The sequence below is a fragment of the Muscardinus avellanarius genome, assembly GCF_963383645.1.
Source record: "Muscardinus avellanarius genome assembly, chromosome: 8".
NCBI classification, from domain to species: domain Eukaryota; kingdom Metazoa; phylum Chordata; class Mammalia; order Rodentia; family Gliridae; genus Muscardinus; species Muscardinus avellanarius.
In genome coordinates this window covers 48,028,441-48,053,609 of record NC_137794.1, presented here as the reverse complement: position 1 = coordinate 48,053,609, position 25,169 = coordinate 48,028,441, and the positions used below count along the sequence as shown (strand labels likewise).

Here is a 25,169-nt window from a genome sequence, read left to right as displayed (position 1 = left end):
GAACCATGTAACTGTAGCCAAAATACCTTACAGGAAGAACTTAGAGGAGGAAGGAATAATTTATTTTGTCTCATGGTTTCAGAAGTTCAGTCTATAGCTGGCTGGCCTCAAGGCAGGAGCATTATGACAGCTGGGCATGGTGGGCAAAATCTTCTCAACTCATGGTAGCCTGGAAATAGATAAAGTGATAGGAGGGCCAGGGACAGATGCAGTCCTCAAGGCCACACCCCCAGAGCCCCACCTCCTCCAGCCATGACCCCTCTGAGCCTTGCTGCATTAGGGATCAGGCTTTCAACACATGAGATTTTGGGGGATATTCCAGATCCAAACCATAACACCCGTGAAATAGACCCATCCAGAGAAATCAGCTTTCACCAACGTAATTGCAATGTTCTGTCTACTACTTGCTATAACTCTTGAAAATTGTCTTTACATATTTCTACAATACTTTGTTCTGAAGATCCCTCCTAGCTTTAATAGCACTCCACACTTGAGCTACAATGGCATATTTTTTTTTACTTCATATTTAAATAATCATTACAAACACTATACCTGGGTTTCTGGGTTGAGGTGGCCATTGAGCCTCAGGAACTTGTCTTCATCCAGCAAAATTTAAGCTCAGCATTTTCTTTCTCTCAAAATGAGCACTTCTAAGCTGTGCGTGATAGTACATGTCTGTTATCCTAGTACCTGGGAGGCTTACACAGGAGGATTGCAGTTTCAAAGCCAGACTCAGCAATTTGGTGAGGACCTCAGTGACTTAGCAAGCCCTGTTTAAAAAACAAAAACAAAAACAAAAACAAAAACAAAAACAAAAGAAAACAAGCTGGGGGATCTCATTTCCATCTCAGTCATAACCACCCTAATTTTCTAGAATTCCTATTATTGTTGAAATACCAATGAAAATGGGTTTGGGCCTTCTCCTCTCAGGTAAGTCCTAATATTTTACACAATTGTGTTTACTTTCCACAGATACCAACTGTGTGCCAAGTCAAAGGATTTTATAAGGTATCACCTTTGGCAGCATATTGTAGAGATGACACCAACATTTTTACAATTTCACAATTAAGAGGCACCCTTCATGCATATGTTTCTCCAAACAGAAACTCTTCTAAGTTTTTGTGATATATTGAATCCCCCCTATTGTTCTTAGCTCTTCTTAGAACTCTCTGAGATTAGTCGATTTTGAAATCATTTTATATTTAATATTAACCATAGCAGTAAATGTGGTTGAGAAGTAGTCGTTAAAGTATTCCTCAAGCCAGAGAGTTTTAGGAAATGCAGAGGATTCTTAAAATCTCTCCCACTGAAGGATTTAATTTCAGAATGCACCCCATCCAATGGATGACTTTGGGATAAGTAAGGAAGATAATATCTGAGGTCTATATGAAGCCTCAGAATTTTTCAAATGTGTTTATTTTTTAAAAAATTGGAGTGAGATATTATAAAATATATTTTAGTTTCTAAGGTGTCTTTGAGAGAGTTAATGGCCTATGTAGAGCGAAGTAGGTCGCATAATTTTTTTATGCAGGATTTAGTAGATGGATTGAAATACAGAGAGGATAAGAAACTTAAAGTATCAGTGGGATAAATATTATATTTTGACTATATATACATGTGCATGCGTGCACAATTTCATAATTAGCTCATTCTTATTTAGTATGGACTTGATTGGCCAGGCCACCCAGAGGTCTGGTGCCCCCTGGTGGTCGCTGAATTATCACAGATTTCCTTGGCAACTAAAATTCCCCTGGATAAAGAGCTAAAAAAAATTTAGGATATGAGATATCACAAGAACCTGTAGACATAATTTGAATAATTTAAGCCAGGTGTTTTTTTTTAATCAGTGTGGTGATTGATGGCAAAATAAGTGCAAGTACTGGAAAAGGAAGAACCTTCTAGGCGAAGTCAATTTGAAACAAAAATCTTAAGAGTATTAAACATATGTTAAGTGATTTTTGAGAATCATGTGCCACATTTCCCCAGCTATATTTAGTTCTTTTAATATCACTCAAAAATAAAAGTTATTTTGTTTAACACTTTTGAATATTAAAGTGATCAGAAAATGTTAAAGATACCTTAGCAATTAACTTAGTCTTAAATTAACTCAATAATTGCAGTTAAAGATTTATAATTGTAACATTTTGAACTTTACCCATTTATCTGACCTCATAAAAAGAGGTGAAACTTTATAAAGACACTATATATAGTTTTGATTTTTTATTTTATTCCTGATCTCTAACTTTTTATACAATCAGCTAAATACGAATCCAAGAAGAATAAATTGTTACTTTTTATGGATTTAGCTTCCATACATTTTTACATTAGACTGCAAATAAATATTTTATATATAGCACATAAATCATGCTAATGCAAATATGTAAATGATTTTTCCTACACAGTGGAAAGATTGTTTACATTTTCACTGAAATCACAAGTAGAAAACCCAATTTTCTATAACATCTATTAACTGAGACATAATGCCTCTTTTCTGTTCATAATCAGTTTCTTCTACACAGTACCTTTTCTAATTCAGTTTAAATTACCCCCTTCTCTGTGATAACTTGAATTTTCACATTTACCAGCGGTGAATGTATTTAGACACTAAATACAAAAGTAGTAGGTTCAGGAACAGCCCTTTGATTTCATTATTGTTGTTGTTAACTATTTAGTTTGACAGCCCTGGATTTGTAACATTCTGAATTCTCCAGTTTTTCTTTACCCTTTAAAGGACTGATTATTAGAAACACACACACACACACACACACACACACACACACACACACACAATTACACACAAAAGCCTTTTCTTTTATTTGAAAATTCTTAGAACTTACTCCCTGAAGTTATTATAATTTACTCCTAAGTAGCTATTTCTGTCTTAAAATCAGAGAGTATTTCCCAGAGGTGTATAGTCAAGTAAATATTAGTGTTGCAGTAAGCTAAAAGAAAATAACAGTTGTACTCTTATTTGGAATGTGTTCTGAATCTGTGCGTTTATATATGTATGTTTATGCATTACTAGTAGTAATTATATAGGAAAAATAACACAAAGTGCATAAAATTTGGTATATCTTCCTTGTATCAGAAGACAGGCAATTTTCATTTATACCTTTAAAATAGGTGTTTCAAAATAGGGAATGCAAATAGAAATATTAAAATTTAATTATCTTTTCCACTTACTTAAGATTTACTAACTATATTTTGACTACTTTACCAACTGTATTGTACAGTGAATAAATAATAAATAAGATATTCTTTTCAGAATTTCTTCTTTGGCTTATCTGTGTTAAGTTGTATATATCATTTGTTATTGTTCAATATAACTTGTTCTTATTAAATTCATTTTACATATATATATATACACATAACTTTTCTCTATTTTATTGTAGAAATAATATGCATATCAAGTTCAAATAAATTATTTTAAAATGCTATGAGGAAATACACCATAATATGATATATATATATATATATATATATATATATATATACACACATACATACACATACATATATACATATATATTTTGGTGGTACTGGGGTTCCTGAAAACCCTTCTACCTCCGGGCTACACTCCTAGAACTATTTTATACTTTTTTTTTTAAATTTGGAAACAGGGTCTCTTAAGCCAGTGTGGCTGACTTTGAACCTGTGCGATCCTCCTGTCTGTGGCTGCCAAGCACGGGGATTACAAGCGTGCGCCACCATGCCTGGCTCATAATATACTATTTTAAAATGTGAAAGATTTTTGTCCTACTGAATCATTTTTTATTTCAGTGGCTTTCTGTAGAAATAGGTTTATTTGCTTTACTGCCACTCAAATACAGTGTAATGAAAATTTATATATTAAAGGAATGGTGTATAATATTGTATACCAAACATTGTCTACTTGGCTGTCATTTATTTTTATTCAAATGCTATGACTTCTTTATCAGTTTGTCTATATACCACAAAGGAAGAAGGCTGATAAGCCTAAAAATAAGTGTTATTATGCAGTCCTGCAGAAAGAACTGTCAGCAACCTGGTGCATGGACAGTTAATGAGATGCTTCTTGTATCTAAGAATAAAAATGGGTCTGCACATGCCTCTGTGCCTGAGAAAGGAGACACAGTAAGGAGACTCCCTATACCACTGACACTCATCAGAGAAGAGAAGGATGTTACCTCTTTGTTTTTCTGGTTTTAATGGAAGAGTATTTGTATGCACATCACTTAGTATTAGTCATTCAAGAGATGAAAGGAATATTCTCAACATTAAAGGCTACCTTAGTGTCACTCTAAGAAGTGAGGGTGAGACCCTAGGGAAGTGTTGAAATCCTAGAGAATTTATTTTGACTATTAGAAGTGACTTAACATTTGTGAGTCCGTGGGTTTGTGAGTTTTAAAGTCTAGCTGTAGAGATTAATGTTTTTAGTTCTAATCTTTTAACTTATTTTTTTTTTTTTTTACCTTTCAAGCACCTATTTGGGTAACTTCTGTGTCATCTACTTTATAACAAGTGTGCTCTCTGCCTGTATTGCTTTGTCTCTTTCCAAGATTAATCTATTAAGCAGCTTAAATTTTCTATGCATTCTTTAAAGGGCACTTAAGATGCTTTTAGACAAAATTTTTAAAATATTTAATAGGCATAATGGCTAGGAACATGTAACATTTAAGAAATAAACTGCAGAATCAAAGAGGTTAGAGGAGGGCATTCCATTTCCCTCTTCTGTGTAATTGTATTAGGCAAATAAAAACTACAGGAGACAATTTACTATAAATAAAATTAAAATGTCTGGCTACTGTCATCTCTGAGAAATATTCACTATCCACGACCAAAATAACTCATTTTAATTTATATTTCCAGATAGGTCAGATGGGAGCTGTTTGGACTCTTAGGTGGGATCAAACTTGGTGCCTATTTGAAATAAAGGCAAATAATGAATGATTGAGAATTTTACTTTTAAAGGAAGGAGTATAGAATAAGAAAAAGATGCTCATCTTAGAACATAGATTTATGTTACTCTGAGTGACCTTTAAAATTGATGATTTGGCAATTAAGGTTTTAAAGTTCTTTCTCTTATTCTGTTACCCACCTCTCGAATACAGTGTCCAAAACTGCCTAATAGAAAACAGATTTCTCTATGCATTCATCCTTTTTGTTCGGGTTGGATGAATTCAACTAGAAATGTTGGTTACATGTTAATTCTTAGTTTTTCTTTGAAAAATAATTATAGAATAATTATGAAATAATTGCTGAAAATAGTAAATATTCGAGAAAAAAGGAAGATCTTTTACGCATTTTATGCGCGGTGGCTTTCTTTAAAATTAAGAGTAATTTATGCAGTGAAATGGGAACCGATCAAAGTGGGTCAATCAAGGGAAAACCTCAGGAAATGATCAAAATGTAAGAAAGGTTTAACAAAGCCTTGTGATTGTTCTCTCATACTGTCCCACTTTACTCAGCAAACTATTGTGAAATGATAGGGCGGGGGTGAAGGGGAGCTTAAAACAAAAGACTTCCTTTCTCCCCTGCCTTTTTCGGTTTCCTGGGCCAATGGTTGTTGCAAACTCAAACGCCTTTTAACAAAATCCATTCGGTGACTTCTAATCACTCAGGGAGAGTGGGAGTTGTACCCAAAGATGACTGCGCTTGGAGTAACAGAAAAGGAGATGTAGAAACTTTTCAAAAATGGCAAAAACCAGTAAGTTCCCAGATCCTCGGAGGTTGTAACAAAAAAAAGTAAAAGACACTTTACTTAAAGGCACAGCTCACTTCACTGTCTGGGCTCTGCGCTTGGTAGCTGAGGGATGGCTTGCTTAGCGTCTGGTTTCTAAAAGACCGCGAGGAGTGCCGCTATGAACAGAAGTGTAAATTGGGAGCGTTATGATCGGATTTATTCTGCTTCATAAAAAACTGCTGTGCTAAAAGTAGAGCGCCCACGGCCGCCAGCCCCTCGGCTGCCATCCTCATCCTCCCTTCCCGAGCATCCAGCGCCAGCCAGAACCAGGAGGGAAATCCTGGACCCGCAACCTGACTCCGCTCCGCGCCGATTGGCTCGCGCCTCGGACCCCGCCCCCTCGGTGGAGGCGGCCGTTCAGCCGGGTCCCGCCCCCTGGCCCTGGGAATCGCCGCCTGGCAGGCCGGCTGCGCCTGCCACTCAGCCAGAGTGGCGGAGGCTCTGGGTTCGGAGCCCCGCCCCCTCCCCCCTAATTGATATTATTGGAGTGTGGAGCAAGCGGCCGGTCTGCAGTCGGAGACTTGCAGGCAGCAAACACGGTGCGAACGAACAGGAGGGGGGGAGGAAAAAAAAAAAAAAAAAGCTAAACGTGGAGCAGCCGGCCTGGGACCGAGAAGGGGGATCGATGCAAGGAGCGCAATAATATAATAATAATCCTAGAAACCCACCTCGGAGCAAACAGCATTTCAAAAGCTGCGACTCAAGATTACTGAAACCTAAAATAAAACCTGCTCATGCACCATGGTTTTTCAAACTCGGTACCCTTCCTGGATTATTTTATGCTACATCTGGCTGCTCCGCTTTGCACACACGGGGGAGGCGCAGGCTGCGAAGGAAGGTAAGACGACGGGAAAGCAAAGTTTGTTCTGACTTATTTATTTAGCTGTCTACCTGCACGAGCCGGCTCTTCCGTGGCGCTGCCGGCCGCGCCTCCGGCGCCGGTCGACCCTCCCCCGCCGGCTCCCCGCCCCCTCCCCGCTCCCGCGGCTCCGGACCGGCTGGTGGGCTCCAGCCTCCGCGCTCAGCCTCCTGCAGCCCGCGCCCGGGGCCGCCCGGGGGAGCGGACCTCCAGCACCCGCAGCCCAGGGGCAGGGGCCGCCTCCGCGGGTTCGGGGTGGGGTAGAGGGACCACCGGCGAGCTCATACCGGGGGACCTCGGGCGGGTCACATTTCTGCCTCCAGCCGCGCTGTCGCGGGCTCCGGGAGCTGCGGCCGGAGTTGGGTCGGAGCCTGGGGAGTGCAGCCCCCAGCGTGCGGGTCCCCCTGGGGCGGCCGGAGTCCAGCGCCTTCCCGAGGGGCAGACACTTGGGCGAGATCTGAGCTTTCGGGTTACTAATGAAGTGCTCACTGCGTCGGAGGCAGCGGCGCGGGCCTGCGGTTGGCGCTCGGCCGCCGGCGCGGAACAATAACACCTCGGAGGTGAAGCGGGGCGTGTAGCGCGCCCCGCGGCCGGGGTCTCCATCCCGCGCGCTCTCCACTCACCCCGCGCCCGGGGCGGCAGCCCAGCGGGCTCCGGAGGGCTGAGCGAGTAGGGGGTGAGCCCGAGCTGTGCAGTGTGTAATGAGATGAAGCCGGGGTGGTTAAAAGTCTCCAGTCATTTGCTCCACAGTCCAGCAGTTCTGGAGTCCGAGTGGCCAAGCCTTGTGGAAGACCTGGACTCCCAGGGTTAGTTTTGGTTGGAAAGCGCAGGTTTCCTTTGCCCAGCTAGATACGCCTGTATTTGGTTATCCTCACCACCACCACCCCCCCCCCCCGTCTCCTTTGAACCATTGACAAAAGGTAAAATACCTTTCCGTGCCTGTAGTCGGAGCTGGGGAAAAATAAATCCAGTCAATGGAAGTGTCTTTCTTCTGAGCAGTGCCCCCTTCTCCGCCCCAATCTTCTAGGCTGTGTACCTAAGTTGATTTTCTGAAAATTTAAACGGAGAATACTAAGAATTGCTTGGAATTGTTAGATTTAGGTCACGGTGGTAAGCAACGAGGGTAGTATCTATGGGTCCCCGCTTCATCTATTCCTTTACCTTTAGGGATTTAATGGTGCTTTTCTCTATTCTCTTTGTGCACCCCTCTTCACTCGCGGGACAACTCCCTAAACCGGTGACATATTCTACTCTTTAATACGGCCTGACCTTCTGACCCCAGTTTCCACATCTGCAATCTGCGTTGGCACGGAACTCATTGAGAGAAATCCGTGCCTCTGAGCTGACTGTACGCGTTTGCAGAGGGACGGACGTCTGCTAGAAACGCACACCCTTACACACCAAACACCACACTTCCATCCTCCTGACATTCGCGATCGGAAAGATTGAGTCCTGCCTCCTGGTCCTGATGCCTTCAGAGTAGCGGGACTGGAGGAAAAGTTTGCACCGCCAAGGCAGAGCCAGGCGCGCGAGCACACGCAGACTAGAGCTGGAGCTATAAATAACTGCATCACTAGGGGGAGAGGTTCCTGCAGCCAAAACGCCTCGCTCGCTCTCTCGCTGGGCTCTTCTGGGTGCGTGCTACGTGGAGAGGATTCTGATTCTAGGAGCCAGAATCCTTTAAATGCAAAAGTGAGATGTTTATAAAAGACAGGTGGAGGGGATTGCTCCGTTGCAGCGCCGCGAGTGCACCTGACTCTTGGTGGCGAAGCTCCCAGCGCGCAGCGGCGATCAAGAGCCAGTGTTCTGGAAGTGAATGAGCCCCGAGGTGGCCCGCGGCGTGGTGGCACGCGGGGGCAGGCGCCAAGAAGCGCCTGGAGCAGGTGCTCAGCTTTCAGGATGGTTGGGGGTGGCGGGAGGAAGAAAAGGGACCTTCTTCCTCTACTTTGCCCACGCACTTTCCGGGAGGTCAGTTCCCGCTCCTGGAAGGGCGGGTGTGAGTCGGAGGCTGATGCTTGCAGGCTAAGTGCAGCTGTTGTCTTTCCGCTGAGTAAATGCTGCCGCGGTCCCCTCGCAGGAGATGCTTCCCGAAAGCCTCTCCCCAGCTACCGGCTCATTCAGGAGCCTGGGCGCCACCGGCTCCCTGGAGTGCCCAGGTCTGGCGGGAGCTTGATGGATGCTGGAGAGCTGGTCTAGCTGCCCTCGCCCCGCCTCGCCAACGCCCCGCCCCGCCCCGGGGCCGCCCCGCTGCCTGCGCGGCCGGGGGCAGGGTGGGGGTACGCGGGGCGCGGCTCCTGGCTCCATTCTCCCACGCCGGCCTGGGACCTCAGACCTGTGACCCAGCCCCGGGCTGGCTAGGTTGCAGGGCTGCGCGTCCTTGGGTCGGAAGCGAGGCTAGCTTTGTGCTCCAAGCAGGCAGCTAAAGCGCGCGCTGGAAGCGCTCATCCCCGGAGCGGATCCCAGGGAGAGACGCGCAGATCACGTTAGGGCTGTTTCTGATTAAACGCGCCCTGGCCAGTTTCTGTTTTGTCTCGATTTGTTAGTTTCTGTCTTAACTTGTTTGCCATCAACGCCCTTTTTCGTTCGGGTCCCTGGGTGATGGGAACGCTCAGTAAATGAAAATCACAATGTTAATGTCCTTTGCAAAAGCCAGCCAAGGTGGTCACCTGGATTTAAAATCCAGTTGTCTATTGTCAGTACAGAAACTAGCAAAAAGTCTCAAGAGAAAACTACCCGGAACCCCCACTATCCATGTGCTGCATCTTTCTCGTTGAGGGCACAAATAAAAGTTTTAAAAATGTCTTTGCAATTAAATGCACGACTCCAACGATTTATTGATGTTACAAGTAGACATATAAATTAATGTAAGTGGTGTATGTGTTTTAATTGAAAGGGAGTAAAATGTCTGCGACTAAGTTTTTTTTTTTTTTTTCCAAAAGAGTTCCTGACAATCTAGTGTAAAACACTGAAACAAAAACCGATTTCTCTGTCTACCTTCACTTACAGGAAATAACCGACCAGGTTGAAGGAGTTGAACACATAATCAAGACCTGTGTCTATGAACACATAATCAAGGGTTCCTTTGTTTTCTTAGCATAACATATTTTCATTACCTTTCAAGTAGTACACATTTTCCCCCTAGTGACTGAGAATTAATTGTTCAGTACTTAAAAGATCATATAAGTAAAATTTTAGCATTTTGCTGGGGCTAATGTTAAGTATATTTACATATCTAATGACATGTTTATTACTATTATTGGACAAATTAATGCATTTCTCCAGAAATAATAGTAGAATGCAGTAGAGAGATAAATATTTGTAAAGTGCATAAACTTCTGTAACTCTGAAAATGGTTTGATCAAAAGAGTAAAGTGTCATGGGAGAGTAATTGTCCAAAAAGCAATAATATCAAATTGGAAGTCCGATGAGTATTAATGCACGGCATTCCAATACATTATCATATTAATAGTATTAGGAGCATTTATATTATGCTTTACATAAATATTTAATTACATTATGTTTTTAGAGCATGAAAATGGAACACAACTATTTTTAGAAGTCAATTCAGTTTAAATGTCCCGTCTTGAGAATTTTCTAATCTGTCGGAATATTTAGAAATCTAAAAAATAACTAAACACTGATGCATGATTAACTAAAAATGTGTCTTGTAGATAACAGGCAATTTGTTTTTCTCACAATATTGCTTATCATAGTTTTTAACATTTCTATATCCACTTTAGCATTAGGTAAAACACTATTGAAGTCTTTTTTTAAGGTGAACTCCATTTCTGAAGAGGTAATAGGAAATAATATTGGCAGAATATTACAAATTAGTATCTGGCTAAAGAATGATATGGGAATCACACCTTATTATAGTCATACTGTTAAATCTGAGAAAGTTTCAAAAGCTCAATGATTCACAAAACTTTATTATACAATTAATTTACAATCAATATATTTCAATTTTACCCTCATTTTATGTTACTATTGCATTTTAATTTTTTATATTTTAATTAAAGAATGTCAAATAAAATATTGAAAATTTAATGTCTTTTTCCCTTCAGAAAATAAGCACCTTTAAGGTGGTCCTTCATTGCACCTACTCTGTATTTATATAAATAATCTGTATGTAATAAAATGATAATTATATAAAAATTGATTCATCTTAATATTTACAGATATGTTTAAATTTTTTATGTAACATTTGGAAATACACTTTTCTTTTTCAGTACTACTGCTGGATTCTAAAGCACAACAAACAGAGTTGGAATGGATTTCCTCTCCACCCAATGGGGTATGTAGTTTTCCTCAGAAAATGCTACTATTTGTTTTTTGAAGTAAGAATCAAAACCTTCTTCTCCCCCAGGTGAATTATATAACATTCTTAAACTCCTTTAATTCCAAACACATTGTTCAATATTTTGTTGTGTTGGGAGACATTGAGTTGTCTGGTGTAGAATATATACTTAGACCTTGGGAAATGGGCAAAAAGATGTCCCTGTAAGCATAGTCTTTTGAGTTCTTACTGTGAGTGGATCATAAGTCAGAGTCCAAATTCTAAATGCTAACTAATTACAGAGATCATTCCGTTCACAAACTCACTTAAACCTCTTATTGTTTTATACTTCTGTATTATAATTACCAAGTAGGTTGTGTGTAATTCTCTAACAGTATGCAATTCTCTTGACAGTATGATATCTTCTTTTAAAAATAGTTTTAACATCATTCATAACATAATCTAAAAGGTAACTAGAAATGTAATACACTCAACATTGTGGTATAAAATTTGCTGTAAAATATTTAAATTCTCCAAGAGTATATTACATATTTCCTGCTGTTATTAATCAGCACTAGCAGAATATTCCTATATTACAGTAAAAATCTGCTATAATAATGTGAGTGAACTTTGTTCAATAAAAGCCTATCAAAATCTAAGTAACTTGAAATGTTAACCACTGTTTTACATATGTCCAGAAAGACATATTAAAGTTTTTGTTTAATATCCATGTTATCATGCCTTATTTTGTGAGATAGGGCACATTCTTCATTCCTTATGAAGAAAAAGTGCTTTGAGAAAGGAGCACATACCTCATTGTTACTTAAGTTTATCTTTGGCAACATGAGGAAATCTGCTGTCAAAAGAGCATTAACTACAAGGGAGTATATAGAAACTGCTAAAGGTATTGCAAAGAAAAGAATGAAAGTTTGGAATAAATTTTTGAGGGCAAAAACAACATGATAAAATCAATATATCATGAACTCAGAGTCAGTTTAAGAATGCAAAATAAGAACAGTTTAAATCTGCTTAAAATGTTCTGACTTTCATTAAGTTAATTTTTGAAAAATTATTTCTGATATATTAGTTACTTTTATTGGTCACAATAAATTGTTAAAAAATGACAAGTATTTTACAGACTAAGTATAAAAATGCCCTGAGCTTGAGGTATGTATGTGATACTTTTCTTGAAAGTGAACGAGTAAAATAATATACATTATAGAAACACATTCATGATAAAAAATGAAACACCTTTCTTGCCAGTGACAGATGTAGCCCATTTTCTACCATCCATCAATTAAAACAAATAGAGATAGAGGATGGTTTTATCTCTGAGGAGAAGTAAACTGATATATGATTGTAGTATTTCATCCATGTAATCCAAAAAGTGATAAATTATGACTGTCATTGTTATCTTGGACTCAAATGGGCATTTTATCAGTCCAGATGATCTCAAGCTAACACAGTTAACCCTATCTGGATGTAGGAATCAACATAATATTAGAAAATGATGACCAACATTTTCTATATATTACACAATGGTTCACCTGTGATTAAATAGCTCACTGGAATTTTGAGAAAATAATTTCATAAGCATTCTATAAAAATGCAGTGTTTGAATTAAGACATCTTTCCTGATGGTGTTACTTGTGGAATAATTTTAGTCTTAGAAAGTGAGATATAAAATACGAGTTGCATTAAATGTATTTATATAATCTCACTATTTGTTACCTATAACACAGTGTGATTGATGTTGTTTTCCTGGGAATAAAATTTTTAAATAAAATTAAAATTAAATGGGTTTCATGGTAGTAATATTAATTTTTATACAGATAATAAAAATTGTTTTTGAAGAAATACAAGAATTCTTAAAATATGTTGCTTTCTAATATGTAGCCTTGGTTTCTTAAAACTCTGTAATTGCCAAAAAGAAGACATTTATCTCTGGAGATTTGCTGTTTTGGTAGATATTTCTAGTTTTAGTTCTTTTTATAATTTCAATCTAATTAAGAGACTGAAATATACTCATTAAAATATATAAATTTGGGTATACTTGGCTGAGTGCCCTTCAAACAGATTATAAACAGCTAACTGAAAAAAAAGGAAAATCTGAATACTATTAACTAGGCAAACAAAATTTGTACTAAGTAAAAGTGGAACATGAAAACTGGTTATTAGCTATATTTAAAAACTTTTGATTATATTAGCCTATTACAATACAATTTTAGCTATTATATAACCATCACACATGAAATGTCTGGATTGTAATAAATTTCTAATTTGTCAATTCTAATTTTATAAGAACCAATTTTAAAAGTAGATATTAATATTATAAGAATATTTAAACAAATTTGTATTTGGATCAAGTAATACTCAGTACTGAGTACCTATAATTTTATTTTCCCTTCTGTTTTTCCTGAAACAATAGTTTAATATTTCACGCTAAGTGACTATGGACTTGACTACTACTGTATTTTTATATTTGGAATTTCTTATTAGAGAAATAATATACAAGTAGATGACAGTTTCTCTAGTAAGGCATCAGAAATGTACAGTAGGAAATTTTGTAATAAGAGTAAAAAGAAACATAAAGTACTGTTATTTTTGGCTTTTATGCCTACTAAGTAAAATAAACATATTTACTAATGAGTGATAGGTAATATTGTATGTGGGACAATGATCTCTGAGGTAATATACATGGTTTAATAATCTGTAAAATTACTGCTAACCTACCAATTTTTTCTTTTCTGTGAAAATATGTAGTATTAGTTTGTAGTATAGGTTGTACTAAAATATGAATATACATTTTAAAATTCCTGATGTTGTTTCCTGTCAGAAGTATTATTACTAAGTATGACTTGGCTTGCTGAGTTTCCATGTACATTTGATTTTCTATGAAAACAATGTTTATAAAGATGAATCACACTTTTGAAAGTACTTATTTATAGCCATGTGGCTTTATGTACAGTGTCAAAATCATATTGGACAAAGAAATAGCTTTATAAAATGTTGCTCCCTTATAGCTCATGTTGAAGAGATTTTAAAGCATCCCACATTATAAATAATGTATTTTTGAATGCTTTTTACATTTCACTTCTCCTCATCTTTTTCCCTATGCTTTTAGGTAATCTCTACATTTAAATCTAATATGGACACTTAAAATGTCAACTGAGTTATAGACATTCTTCCATATATGCATTTGGTTTAAATTGTAATTCAAATAATTATGAGAGTTAGTCTCTAAAAATTTTAATCTTGATGGAGAATATAGACATAAGCAAATGCGGAAAATGCTAAAGCAGATATTAAACAAATGAAATATTTATTGTGTGTTAAAACAATGCAATCAGTGTAAGTGGTATTTTATCATTAAGAGGGATCCTGTCTTCTCTGGTTTATAGTATTTTCTGGGATAGAAATCAACACAATTCTTTTCAGAGATTCTCATTAGCCTTCATGCACTTTAAAAAACAAAGTATATATATATATATGTTTATATATATATATTTTTTTTCTGAATAACTGATACCCTTTTAAAAAATTTTACAGTGGGAAGAAATTAGTGGTTTGGATGAGAACTATACTCCGATAAGAACATACCAGGTGTGCCAGGTCATGGAGCCCAACCAAAACAACTGGCTGCGGACTAACTGGATTTCGAAAGGCAATGCACAAAGGATTTTTGTAGAATTGAAATTCACCCTGAGGGATTGTAACAGTCTTCCTGGAGTACTGGGAACTTGCAAGGAAACCTTTAATTTGTATTATTACGAAACAGACTACGACACCGGCAGGAATATCAGAGAAAACCTCTATGTAAAAATAGACACCATTGCTGCAGATGAAAGTTTTACTCAAGGTGACCTTGGTGAAAGAAAGATGAAGCTTAACACAGAGGTGAGAGAGATTGGACCTTTGTCCAAAAAGGGATTCTATCTTGCCTTTCAGGATGTAGGGGCTTGCATAGCTTTGGTTTCTGTCAAAGTATACTACAAGAAGTGCTGGTCCATTATTGAGAACTTAGCTATCTTTCCAGATACAGTGACTGGCTCAGAATTTTCCTCTTTAGTTGAGGTTCGTGGGACATGTGTCAGCAGTGCAGAGGAAGAGGCGGAAAACTCCCCCAGGATGCACTGCAGTGCAGAAGGAGAATGGTTAGTGCCCATTGGAAAATGTATCTGCAAAGCGGGCTACCAGCAGAAAGGGGACACCTGTGAACGTAAGTAATATGTGCTATTAAAATTCTACTTTGAATATTTCTATTTCAAAGATCATACATTTTAAGTAATAATAATTGTTCAAACAAGTGCATTTGCTCTAGTCCAGCTGCCTAATTTAGTAAATCTGAACTTAATGATTGCCTACAGTGGCATCTGCACAAAAGGTATGCAGTAAATATTACTGATACTACTATTTCTTAAAAAAATTTTAACTTGCCTCAATTTATTATATTTTCTGATGTGAAAGCAACAGTTGCACATTGGACTAAAGTATTTAAAAGAAGAGACTGGATAGGTAGACTTTAACCTGGGAAGATTTAGGGGAACTTAGAATTTAATAAAATGTGATTCCTCCTGTTTTCAAGATCACCGTATCTTAGTAGGAAAAAAAAAAAGAGGGTAGGAAGCTGGTAACAAGAGCTGTACTGATAGAGTATAAACAGATACTTTCCCCAACTTTTAGAATTATCTTCTATAAATATATCTTAATACAGATCATCCAAAGTTACTTAATAAATTTCTGTAGTTACTTCTGCTAAAGATGTAATTCATTTCTGGACTAAATAATACAATGAATGCTCTTCTGATAAGTTTTGTGGAAGTGGACCAAAGCAAAATTTTTGTTATCTTTGTGCATAACCTGAATGTTTTTTGTTTTCAAGCAATAACAACAAATGAATCAGTAAATATTTTTCGTTGTTTTTTAAGAGTGAATTTTCTTTTATTTAGTGGTATCGGGTCAAATAGTTGTTCAGTATTTTTCTTTTAAAATAACATCACATGGAGCCTTAAAATTGATGAATTTTTCTATGTGTAGGTCCTAAAAACATAATAAAATTATATTACCTATGTTACAACTTAACAAAGCATAGTACATCTTCAAAGGACTGTTTGTATATTCTTTGTGTGCCTAGGATAGCAGCATAATTTTAATATTCACAATCCCTAGTTAAGTTAGAGGGGACTGATAATAACTATTACAATAATTTTTTATAATACACCATATGAGACACTCTTGTGCACTTTACATATATTTTCTAAATGAGGTAGGTATCATTATTGTGTTTATTTTAGAGTGTATAAAACTGAGTATAAAGGGTAAGTCTCTTGCTTACAGTTACTTTAGTAATATTTGTCAAAGCTTAAATTCAAATTTAGTCATTCTGATTATAGAACTTGGGCTTTTTAGCTACAACATTGCCTTAGTTTCTGTCAAAAAACAAGGAGAATTCTGGCAAATATTCTTTTTCACTGCTGAACTTAAATGTCTCACATGTGGCAGTGTGATACCCCTATATATTATTTGCAAATCACATTACTTCCACATAAAGCTCTTGTTAGAATAAAATATTTAAAGAATAAATAATAACAAAATTATTTAGATCTGTGACATCCAGTTCAGTCACATGTGGCTCTTTAGATTTTGTAAAGTAGCTACTCTAAATTGAGATGTGCCGTATGTAAGTCTAAATTACACACTGGATCTCAAAATTGGAATATAAAGAATGAGAGAAACATATATTATTAGTATATTTTAATTATTTACTGCAATCTTAAGTTATATTTCAGATATTTATTTTAATATGCTAAATTAATTTCAACCATTCATTCTTTTTTGATGTAGCTACTGGGAATTTAAAATTTATATTTATGGCTCATAATATAATATATATATAATATATATATATTATATATATATAATATATATCCTATCCTATTTGAGGAGTTAAGTATTTCTCTGGATGTTTGCTGAACCTATAAAGTTCTTGTGGCCCAGAACACAATTATCATCTACACCATAGCAGGCAGTTTAAAGTGAACTCCTAGCAAAATGAATGGAGGAGATTCTATAGTTTCAGGTTCCTTAGGTCAGGTTAGCAGCGTCCTTTTATCCTGCTTGAAGGAATCAAACCTGTCTCCCACTGTCCTTTTTCTCCATCCTTCACTGGTAGTATTTCTAATCCAGTAGAAAATCCTGCATGTTCTGCAAAATATATGGAAATTAAATTGATGAACATTTATCCCTACTAGTAGGAAGAATGCTATTGCATTGGGTAAGTATAGAAATATTCCTACTGAATGAATCAATTCAATGAAAGACAATGTTCTTTTTGAATAGACATTATCAACAGTTACTTAAAAGTGACAGTGGCTTCAACAGTAACTATTATTTCAAAACTTTAAGAACTACTAACTACACTTTGGCATTAGAAGTAGCTGGATTTTATATTACACTGATCTCAGCTGATGAGAAAGAGGAATTTAAAAGCTTTATACAAAAATGAGAGAAAAAATAATAAGCAAAATTTTAAGCAAAATAGTCAAATTTGAGAAAAGACTGAAAAAGAACATTAAGGTCATGCTATTTTAAGATTAAAATTTTTAATAAAAATAATTTTTTTTATTTTGTGTAATTTAATTCAGATGACTCCAACATATATTTGTTAAAAAGGCAAACAAGAAATATTTTAATTATATATAATTTAAATAGAGAATTTAATAAGACATTGATTTTTAACCATAGCACATAGACCTATTTGCTGTGATAAAAAAATTCCAATTTCTTCTAAATGAGCAAAAATCATCCCATTAAATGCAGCACTATTAAAATGAATCATTTTAATTTATAAGAATCGAAAGCACATTTGAGTACCAAAATTATTGTCACTTGAAGAATATACTAAGGTACCTAAAAATACAATATAATTATTCTATTGTCTTTTATGCTAATTCTGCCACCGAATAACTAGAATTAGGTATTAATAGTAAGAGCTTATTTTTAAAAACATGATTAAAAGGGTCACAATGCCTCCTTACAGTTTCTTATGTCTACATTGCTTTAATTCAGGTAAATTTTTTTATGACGTAACTTTCTAAATTTTTTTGCCTTGGTGATATTGACAAAGGAATTAAATTCCTTTTACTTAATTATGGAAATGTGTTCATTTGCAAAAACACTTCTCTACTGGCATAATTCCAGTGAATTGCTGCATGAGTACTGTCATCTGGATTTAAGCCAGGCCTGCCTTTATAATATTCCTCCTGTTTCCTTTCAGTGATTTTGTTAAGAGTTTGAAAACAAATCCAGTTCTATATTGAGGAAAACTAATTTTTTGAGAGAGGATGCTGGTGAGTTCCTAGCCAAATGGAGTTGATTAGCCACTTAAAGGCAGGTTTATCTGGGCTTTTTTTTTTTTAAGTGACTGCCTATTATGATGCTAGATAGAGGAATATATGAAATATAAATAACTCTGAAAACAGATCTTAGTGTCGATCTGTAAAGCCTTTTCCCCGCCATAAGCTTGAAAAAAAATTCAATTTTAAAGACAAATGTTTATCAATCTACTAATATATGGAGAATTTCTTATTCCTTTTTCTTTTTTTTTTTTTTTTTTTGCCGTACTGGGAATGGAACCCAGGGGCATTCTACCTCTGAACTACACTCCCAGCCCTTATTTTTTATTTTGTAACAGGTCTCACTGAGTTGCAAAGGGCCTCACCAAGTAGTATCTGAGGCTGTCCTTGAAATGTGATCCTCCTGTCACAGTCTCCCAAAGCATGCACCACCATACCTGGCTTTATTCTTAAATAAACTGTTTTTATAAAATCAGTTCTTGATAGTAACTTTAAAATATATAATTCCAGATAGTAGGATTTTATTGTCAAAGTTTATTTTAAAAATTCCACCTTTAAACTTGTAACCTCTATGCAAATTAGCCCATATATTTTCTTAGGTTAAAAAGTACAGTCATTTTAAAAATTGAGAACTGATTTTATTTTACATATATACTATTTTGAGAACATGAATAAGCATGTATATCAAAGAATTAAAATTTTGTGCAAGTCTTGTCTAATTTTATTCAATTTAGAAAATAGAATAGTTTTGTTAGAATGAGGAGCTGGATATTGTCACTGGGACCTTTATAGCAAATTTGCAGGACACGTTGAATGATCTTGGATCTTGTTCATTTTCTCATTTAATCCTTATCACATCGCATACAGCTGGAAAATACTGTTTTTCTCTTTTTTCCAATGTGTGAAGAGATCAAAACTCAGATATTAATCAACAATTCACTTGGATAAGAATTCAGAATCTTGATGACTAGTTTTTCCCTACCCTAACTATTCTATACTGCTGCCCTACAATTTATTCTGGAGTTCTAGTGGTAGATCTTAGTTGCTGAAGAATTAATGCAGTTTGATTTTATGTAGGGTGACCTAAGTTGGCCTAAGATAATTGTTTTACTTTTATCACTGCCTCATTTTGCTTTTAAAACTGTTCTGACTATAATGATAAAATATATGATCATCTAATTGTAAAGAGTGAAGGACATAGTGTGGTTTACGTGCACATCTATTGGAATATAGCGATGTGATTTGCTTGCCTTTTTATATGGCTTAATTTAATTTTTTGAAGTTCATTTTTTATGATTTCATGTGTAAATCATAGATTTCTCATAGTTCCTTCTTATTTTTCAGTAATAAGTGATCACTTGTATGTTGTTTTAATAATATATAATTTATGCACATATAATGTATATCATCTTTATATTACAACATTCATTCAATTTAATAGTATTAACAATATTTCAGATCCCTTTCTTGCTTAGTTTTTATGAAATTTGTACTTTAGTCTCAAAGATAAGCAGGGTCTTTAAAATATATACTCTTTATAAATAAATGTTATGTACAGAACTGTAGGATATAAGGTATATAGCTCAGATACTGGAGTCACAGAGTTTTAAAATTGTGGCTCCACAGTTTATCAGGTGTATAAAGTAGGACAATCTAAATTTTAATTTCTTTATATCTAAAATGGGGCTAATAAAAATAGTACCTCCCTCATAGGGTTCTTGTCAAAAGTGAATGAAATAATGCATGTAAAAACCCTAAGAATAGTATCTGGGACATAAGAAATAATCAATGAATACTTGCTGGTATTTTATTATTAATAATGCAACAAAGAGTTTGCTAAGTAAAAAAATCTTATAATAATGAATGACTGAACATATATGTTATAGACCACAGTATCCTTTAAAGTAGAATTCCATCTCAGGTGATTTACCAAAGAAGACATTTAAGTAAAAGCAGAAAACTTTTTATATGACCTTTTTTTTTCAGCAAGTATGTATCTTGAAATTTTAGAAATAATATGAACATCTAGCATTAAGGTGTTCTTAAAATATTAGTGATGCTAGATAGGAAGTTTGAATTCTCATATTAATAATTTTGAATGAAAAAAATAAAGTTTTACATACACTGATATCTAGTATTATGTAACATACACTCAGGGAAGAAAATAGATGGGTCATAAATAATAATAATGAAGATGTTAAATAGGATCGTGGGATAATCTTTTATTTTTTCTGAGTTTTTTAAATATACAGAACACTAACTGTTATTTTTTGCAGTATGGTTACTAGTTATAAGTAACCTGAAAGCTTATACTGAGACAATGTGAATTGTACCTTCAAAATAGGGATTTTTAAGTAATGTTAACTTCTGCATTAAACAGGAAGCACAGCAATGGCAAATGGCAAAGATAATTTAAACAGTATAAAAGGAACTAGGTTCAGGCATCTGATACAAACAGCTTATGGATCTTATTTGTATGATTTTTAGTTATTAATAAATAGCAACTGATGTTTTAAATACTTCATATGTATTAATGAATTTAATCTCATAGGTAAGTGCCACCGGGTCATTTAAACTAATTGGTAGGCACTATTGGTACCCAGTTTTAAATAGACTACCCTAGTCGGACTATGGATAAGATATTTCACTAATATATAACAAGATGTTTACATTGAATGATGTATATAAAGTTTTTTTTTTTTTTTTTTTTTTTTGTAAAGTAAGGAAACCAAAGCCCAGTGAGAATGGGTTACATAATCATCATCACAAAATGCGCTGGACTGTTTCTGTAGTCAAGGCAGTCTAGCTTCATAATCCTTAACCAATATTCTGGGTCTTTATACAGGAGCATTTCATCTATTGCTAAGTCTTAAGAAAATAAACTTTCAGAATATCTTGAAAGGTGATATGCAGACCTGAACATTGTTTCCTTTTATGATTATTTCAACACCTTTGTCTCCATGTTCCCTAACAAACTAAACATTTCATCGCTTTGCCGTTCTCTTTACTGTTCAAGTTCTTCAGATGGCGGGCAGAATGCACGTTGTAAAACACAGCGCATATAGTGCCTCTGTATTTTTCAGAGAACTCCAGGTTTCTAATCACCCACAAAATCCCTGTTTTTTAGGTTGGCATTTTAATTCTTCCATCTCGACCCTGATCAATTTTTTAAAAATTTTATGTAATATAATTATTGTCCTTTAAGTCCCTCCTCCCTGTGCCCGGTGCTGATCTCTACCTTACCTACACACATCGATATTTCTCTGATGCCCTGTTATTGAATATTTGGCCTAAGAAAAAAACCAGAAATAATAAGACATTATATCTCTTTGCAAATACTTAACGGACCTATAATCCTGCACATCCTTGAAGGAGCTTCCCTATCTTCTTCCATGACCTCTTTTTTTCCAAATATTTAAAGCAGTTATTGGCAGTGCCATTCTCCCAGGTCTTCCCATGCCTTGCTTTTTCTACCATCTTATCTTATTTTAAGGTCTCTGTACAGCTTAGTTTAGGCTAAGGAATCCTGCCTTTTTTTTCTTTTCTTCTCTTTTCTACTTTTTTTTTGTTGTTGTTTTGTTACAGAGGATTGGGACCAGGGACATTCCATCCACAAGCTAAACCCACAGCACTTTTAATTTTATTTTGAACAGCCTTGCGAAGTTGCTGAGGATTTCCCAAAATTGCTGAGGCTGGCCTCTATCCTGCTATCCTGCCGTGTCAGCCTCCCAAATACGGGGGAAATTCTGCCTTTCTTTACAATTTAAAATTAATTGCTAATTTTACCCTGCTTGATAATTTTACATATTTTAAATATTTTAAATAACATTTAAAAAAATCTTAAATATTTTATACTCTTTGCCTGGTAATCATTGTCTGCTGTCTGATTTTATTCATTTTTTATTACCTTTTATAAACTTCTTAATACATAAAACTTACTGTTTTGAACTTACATACCTTAATATCCAGTGTAGTTACTTGTATGATTTTAATCTTCCAATAAATATTTATCAAATTTGTTAAATATGTACTTATAAACACCTACCTCAAATATAAATATTTCCTACTTGCAACCAGTATCACTATTTCATTTCTTATTGTATGTGGATACTCTCTAAGGGTCATCTTAAAATGATGTGAGCATGGGAATGCTACTGTATTTCATTTTCCTCATAGAGTACAGAGGTTGATACGCGGATACTTAGTGAACAAGGACAAGACTTTGCTCCCGATATGAGAAATTTATTTCTATAAAAATAATATTTTACATTGATTTATTGTCACTTTCCACTTCCTGTCATTGTCTTTTAGTGTCTTTTTTTAGTTTCTCCATCTTTCTATTCTAATGAAATGAGAGGCATTTCACCCTCTTTACCATTACCTACTTCTTTAGACATAAAACTAAGAGCAAAGATAACATTTTCTAAATTCAGGAGGTCTGGAAGTTTGTTTATATTTCATATATGGAGAAATGACTCTTATTCAAAAGACATTTTGTTTTGCTTCTAAACTATATATTACAAATATTTTGAATTTCAAAACAAATTAAAAATAGAAACAAAATGTAGAAACCATTCGCTAAGCTGATATGATGTTCTATTTTGTAAATTGAAAAGTGTTTATATTCCATATAAAATACATCTCTCATATGAATAATGCCTTCATTAACTGTGCAGTTTTCTCCCGTTCTTCTTTAAACTAATCATAGCATGAAGCTCACACTTGTTTTAAGGCATTTTGAATCAGTATTGAGCATAGATCTGGAACAAATGTCATCCCCATGGTTCAAGCCCACAGTCTCTTGCTCCAGAAGCAACTGCTGTTGTCCATTGCTTGTGCACTTTTCAGAGATACTTGCTCATAATTTTTTTAAATGTGGAGAAATATTGTGATACTTAAAATTAGGATCATGTCATGATTTGCTGTTGGAACATTGTAGGCATCATTTGAAATTATCCTGCATTTTACCCATCTCCACTCATCCTTTTATGTATCTACAGTCCATTGAGCATGATTATTCAATAAATGAAGAATAGAAAAATTGATAAAAGACAGGATAAAATAAGAGGGAAGAAAATAAGGAAAGAGGGACGAAAAGGAAATTAATGTGTCTGATTGAGTTTTCTGTGATTTGATGTTTAGTACATGGCTCCAGAGCATTATTATAATTAGTATTAGGGAGTGGATAGTCACTTTTTTCTATTTCTAATGGAAATTTGAATTGGCATTGGTTTTTGCTGGGCACTGTCATAATATAGGTCAATAATTTTGCATTTAACTTGATTTTTTTGCATAGCTTTTTGAAAAATTTCAATGTAATTATCAATAATCTATGAAATGATTTAGTCCTAATGATTTTGTGTATGACACAGCTATTTTGCAAAAACAGTATTATTTTTATTGGAGAAGTTTAATGCATCTGTATATGAGATCTTTCTTATGTGCAGAAATAGGAATCATAGGGGAATATTTCAGAAATTTTTTATTTCAGTTTTTCTTACGTATTTAAATGTAAATTCATTTAAGAATTTAAATGTAGTCATCAGCAGAGCATCTCATACATTTACTTTTAGGCATGTCTTTATTATGATATTCATGTCAAATTAGTATGCGAAAAGTAAAAGATCACATGTATATATCATGATTTAAGTTTTTATTTTTTAATCTGGTAGCAAGAACAATTCAACTTTAACTCAGATCAAGTTAAAAACAGAGAATTTTTTCATTCCTATTTGTGGAATAAACTTTGTTAAGAATTGTTGAATCAGCATGTATATGTTATAGCATTAATCCCAAATGACAGCATTTTCTAGAAATCAAAACTTAGTTCATTCACTTAAATTATTTACTATTTATAACATAATCTCTTGCTTCCAAAGTATTAGGCAATCAGGCAGCTTTGAAAGGATGCATACTATGTTTTTGTTTTATATTTTGTTTAATGTGTCATCCAGTTCACCTCTTGGTTAGCTACTCACCTACGATTGTGTTAACCTTAGATCTGAACTAAAGTCATTATCACTAAATTATATCTTTTTAGAGAAAACCTAGATCTAGACAAGGGAACTCCATGATTGTCTTACTTAATAAAATAAAATATTGGTCAGATATAATTATTAACTAAGTATATAGCATTTATCATTATTAGGGCTAAATGATCAACAATTTGTTATATTGGTATAATCTGCTCTATTTTTTAAGGTCATTCCTTTCTAGGACAGTCAGGATAGGGGAGAAATTGGGGTGGCATGGACAGGTATGACGGAAAAAAAGGCATGTAAAGAATATGTCTATATTAGGAGTGACTAGATAGAATAAAAGTTTATTCTGAAAAAGTAAAGGAAAAATTAGTAACTGTACTAACAGTATATTTTCCAGTGATTTATAAGTCCTATGTTTATTTTATTAGTAGTTTGTCATTATTATCTAAATTACTTCCCATGTAGAGAATTATACCTAAGGACATTATTAATGGCATTACTTTAAACTAATACGTTAAACAAATAAACCTAATAGATATTTTAAAACGTTTCTTTTTATCTTCTACTTTTAACAAAGCGAAATAACTTACACTACATAGTCTTCCTAATTTAGTTGATGTTTTCCTATTAAGTAGTTTTAACCTTGAAAAGAGGTGTTAGGTAGGATGTGCTGCTTAGCTACTCAAATATATTCTTTACTACATAGTTGTTTCATAGACATTCATGTGCTACTGAGAATATTGTCTCCTAAAAGATAGAGTGAGAAATTTTGGAGTTTGATTATATATGAAGGATCATTGAAGATAAACTAGAGGGGTTTTGTATTCATTTAAAAAAATAATTGGGACAACTAAATTCCTCAAGTATTATTTTAACAGTTCATTAATGAGATTTCCCAAAGTAAAATACAACTTTCTCTTTCTACTTCACATGCACACATAATAAATATATACAGGTACATACATACATACACTTA

At 35.0% G+C, this 25,169-nt stretch overlaps 1 protein-coding gene across 6 annotated transcripts in view; it reads left to right on the top strand.

Annotated features, from left to right (window-relative positions):
* Window positions 1–6,355: 6,355 nt before the first annotated feature.
* EPHA7 (EPH receptor A7) overlaps window positions 6,356–25,169 on the top strand; it is a gene marked incomplete at its 3' end in the record, with an annotated part of 174,702 nt that continues 155,888 nt past the window's right edge. For all 6 annotated transcript variants that reach the window (XM_080700044.1, XM_080700043.1, XM_080700042.1 and 3 more), the window contains exons 1-3: window positions 6,356–6,560; window positions 10,811–10,875; window positions 14,407–15,076. In XM_080700044.1, the coding sequence (XP_080556170.1) occupies window positions 6,464–6,560; window positions 10,811–10,875; window positions 14,407–15,076 (832 nt within the window). In that variant the 5' untranslated portion in view covers window positions 6,356–6,463. The remainder of the gene's footprint in view (window positions 6,561–10,810; window positions 10,876–14,406; window positions 15,077–25,169) is intronic.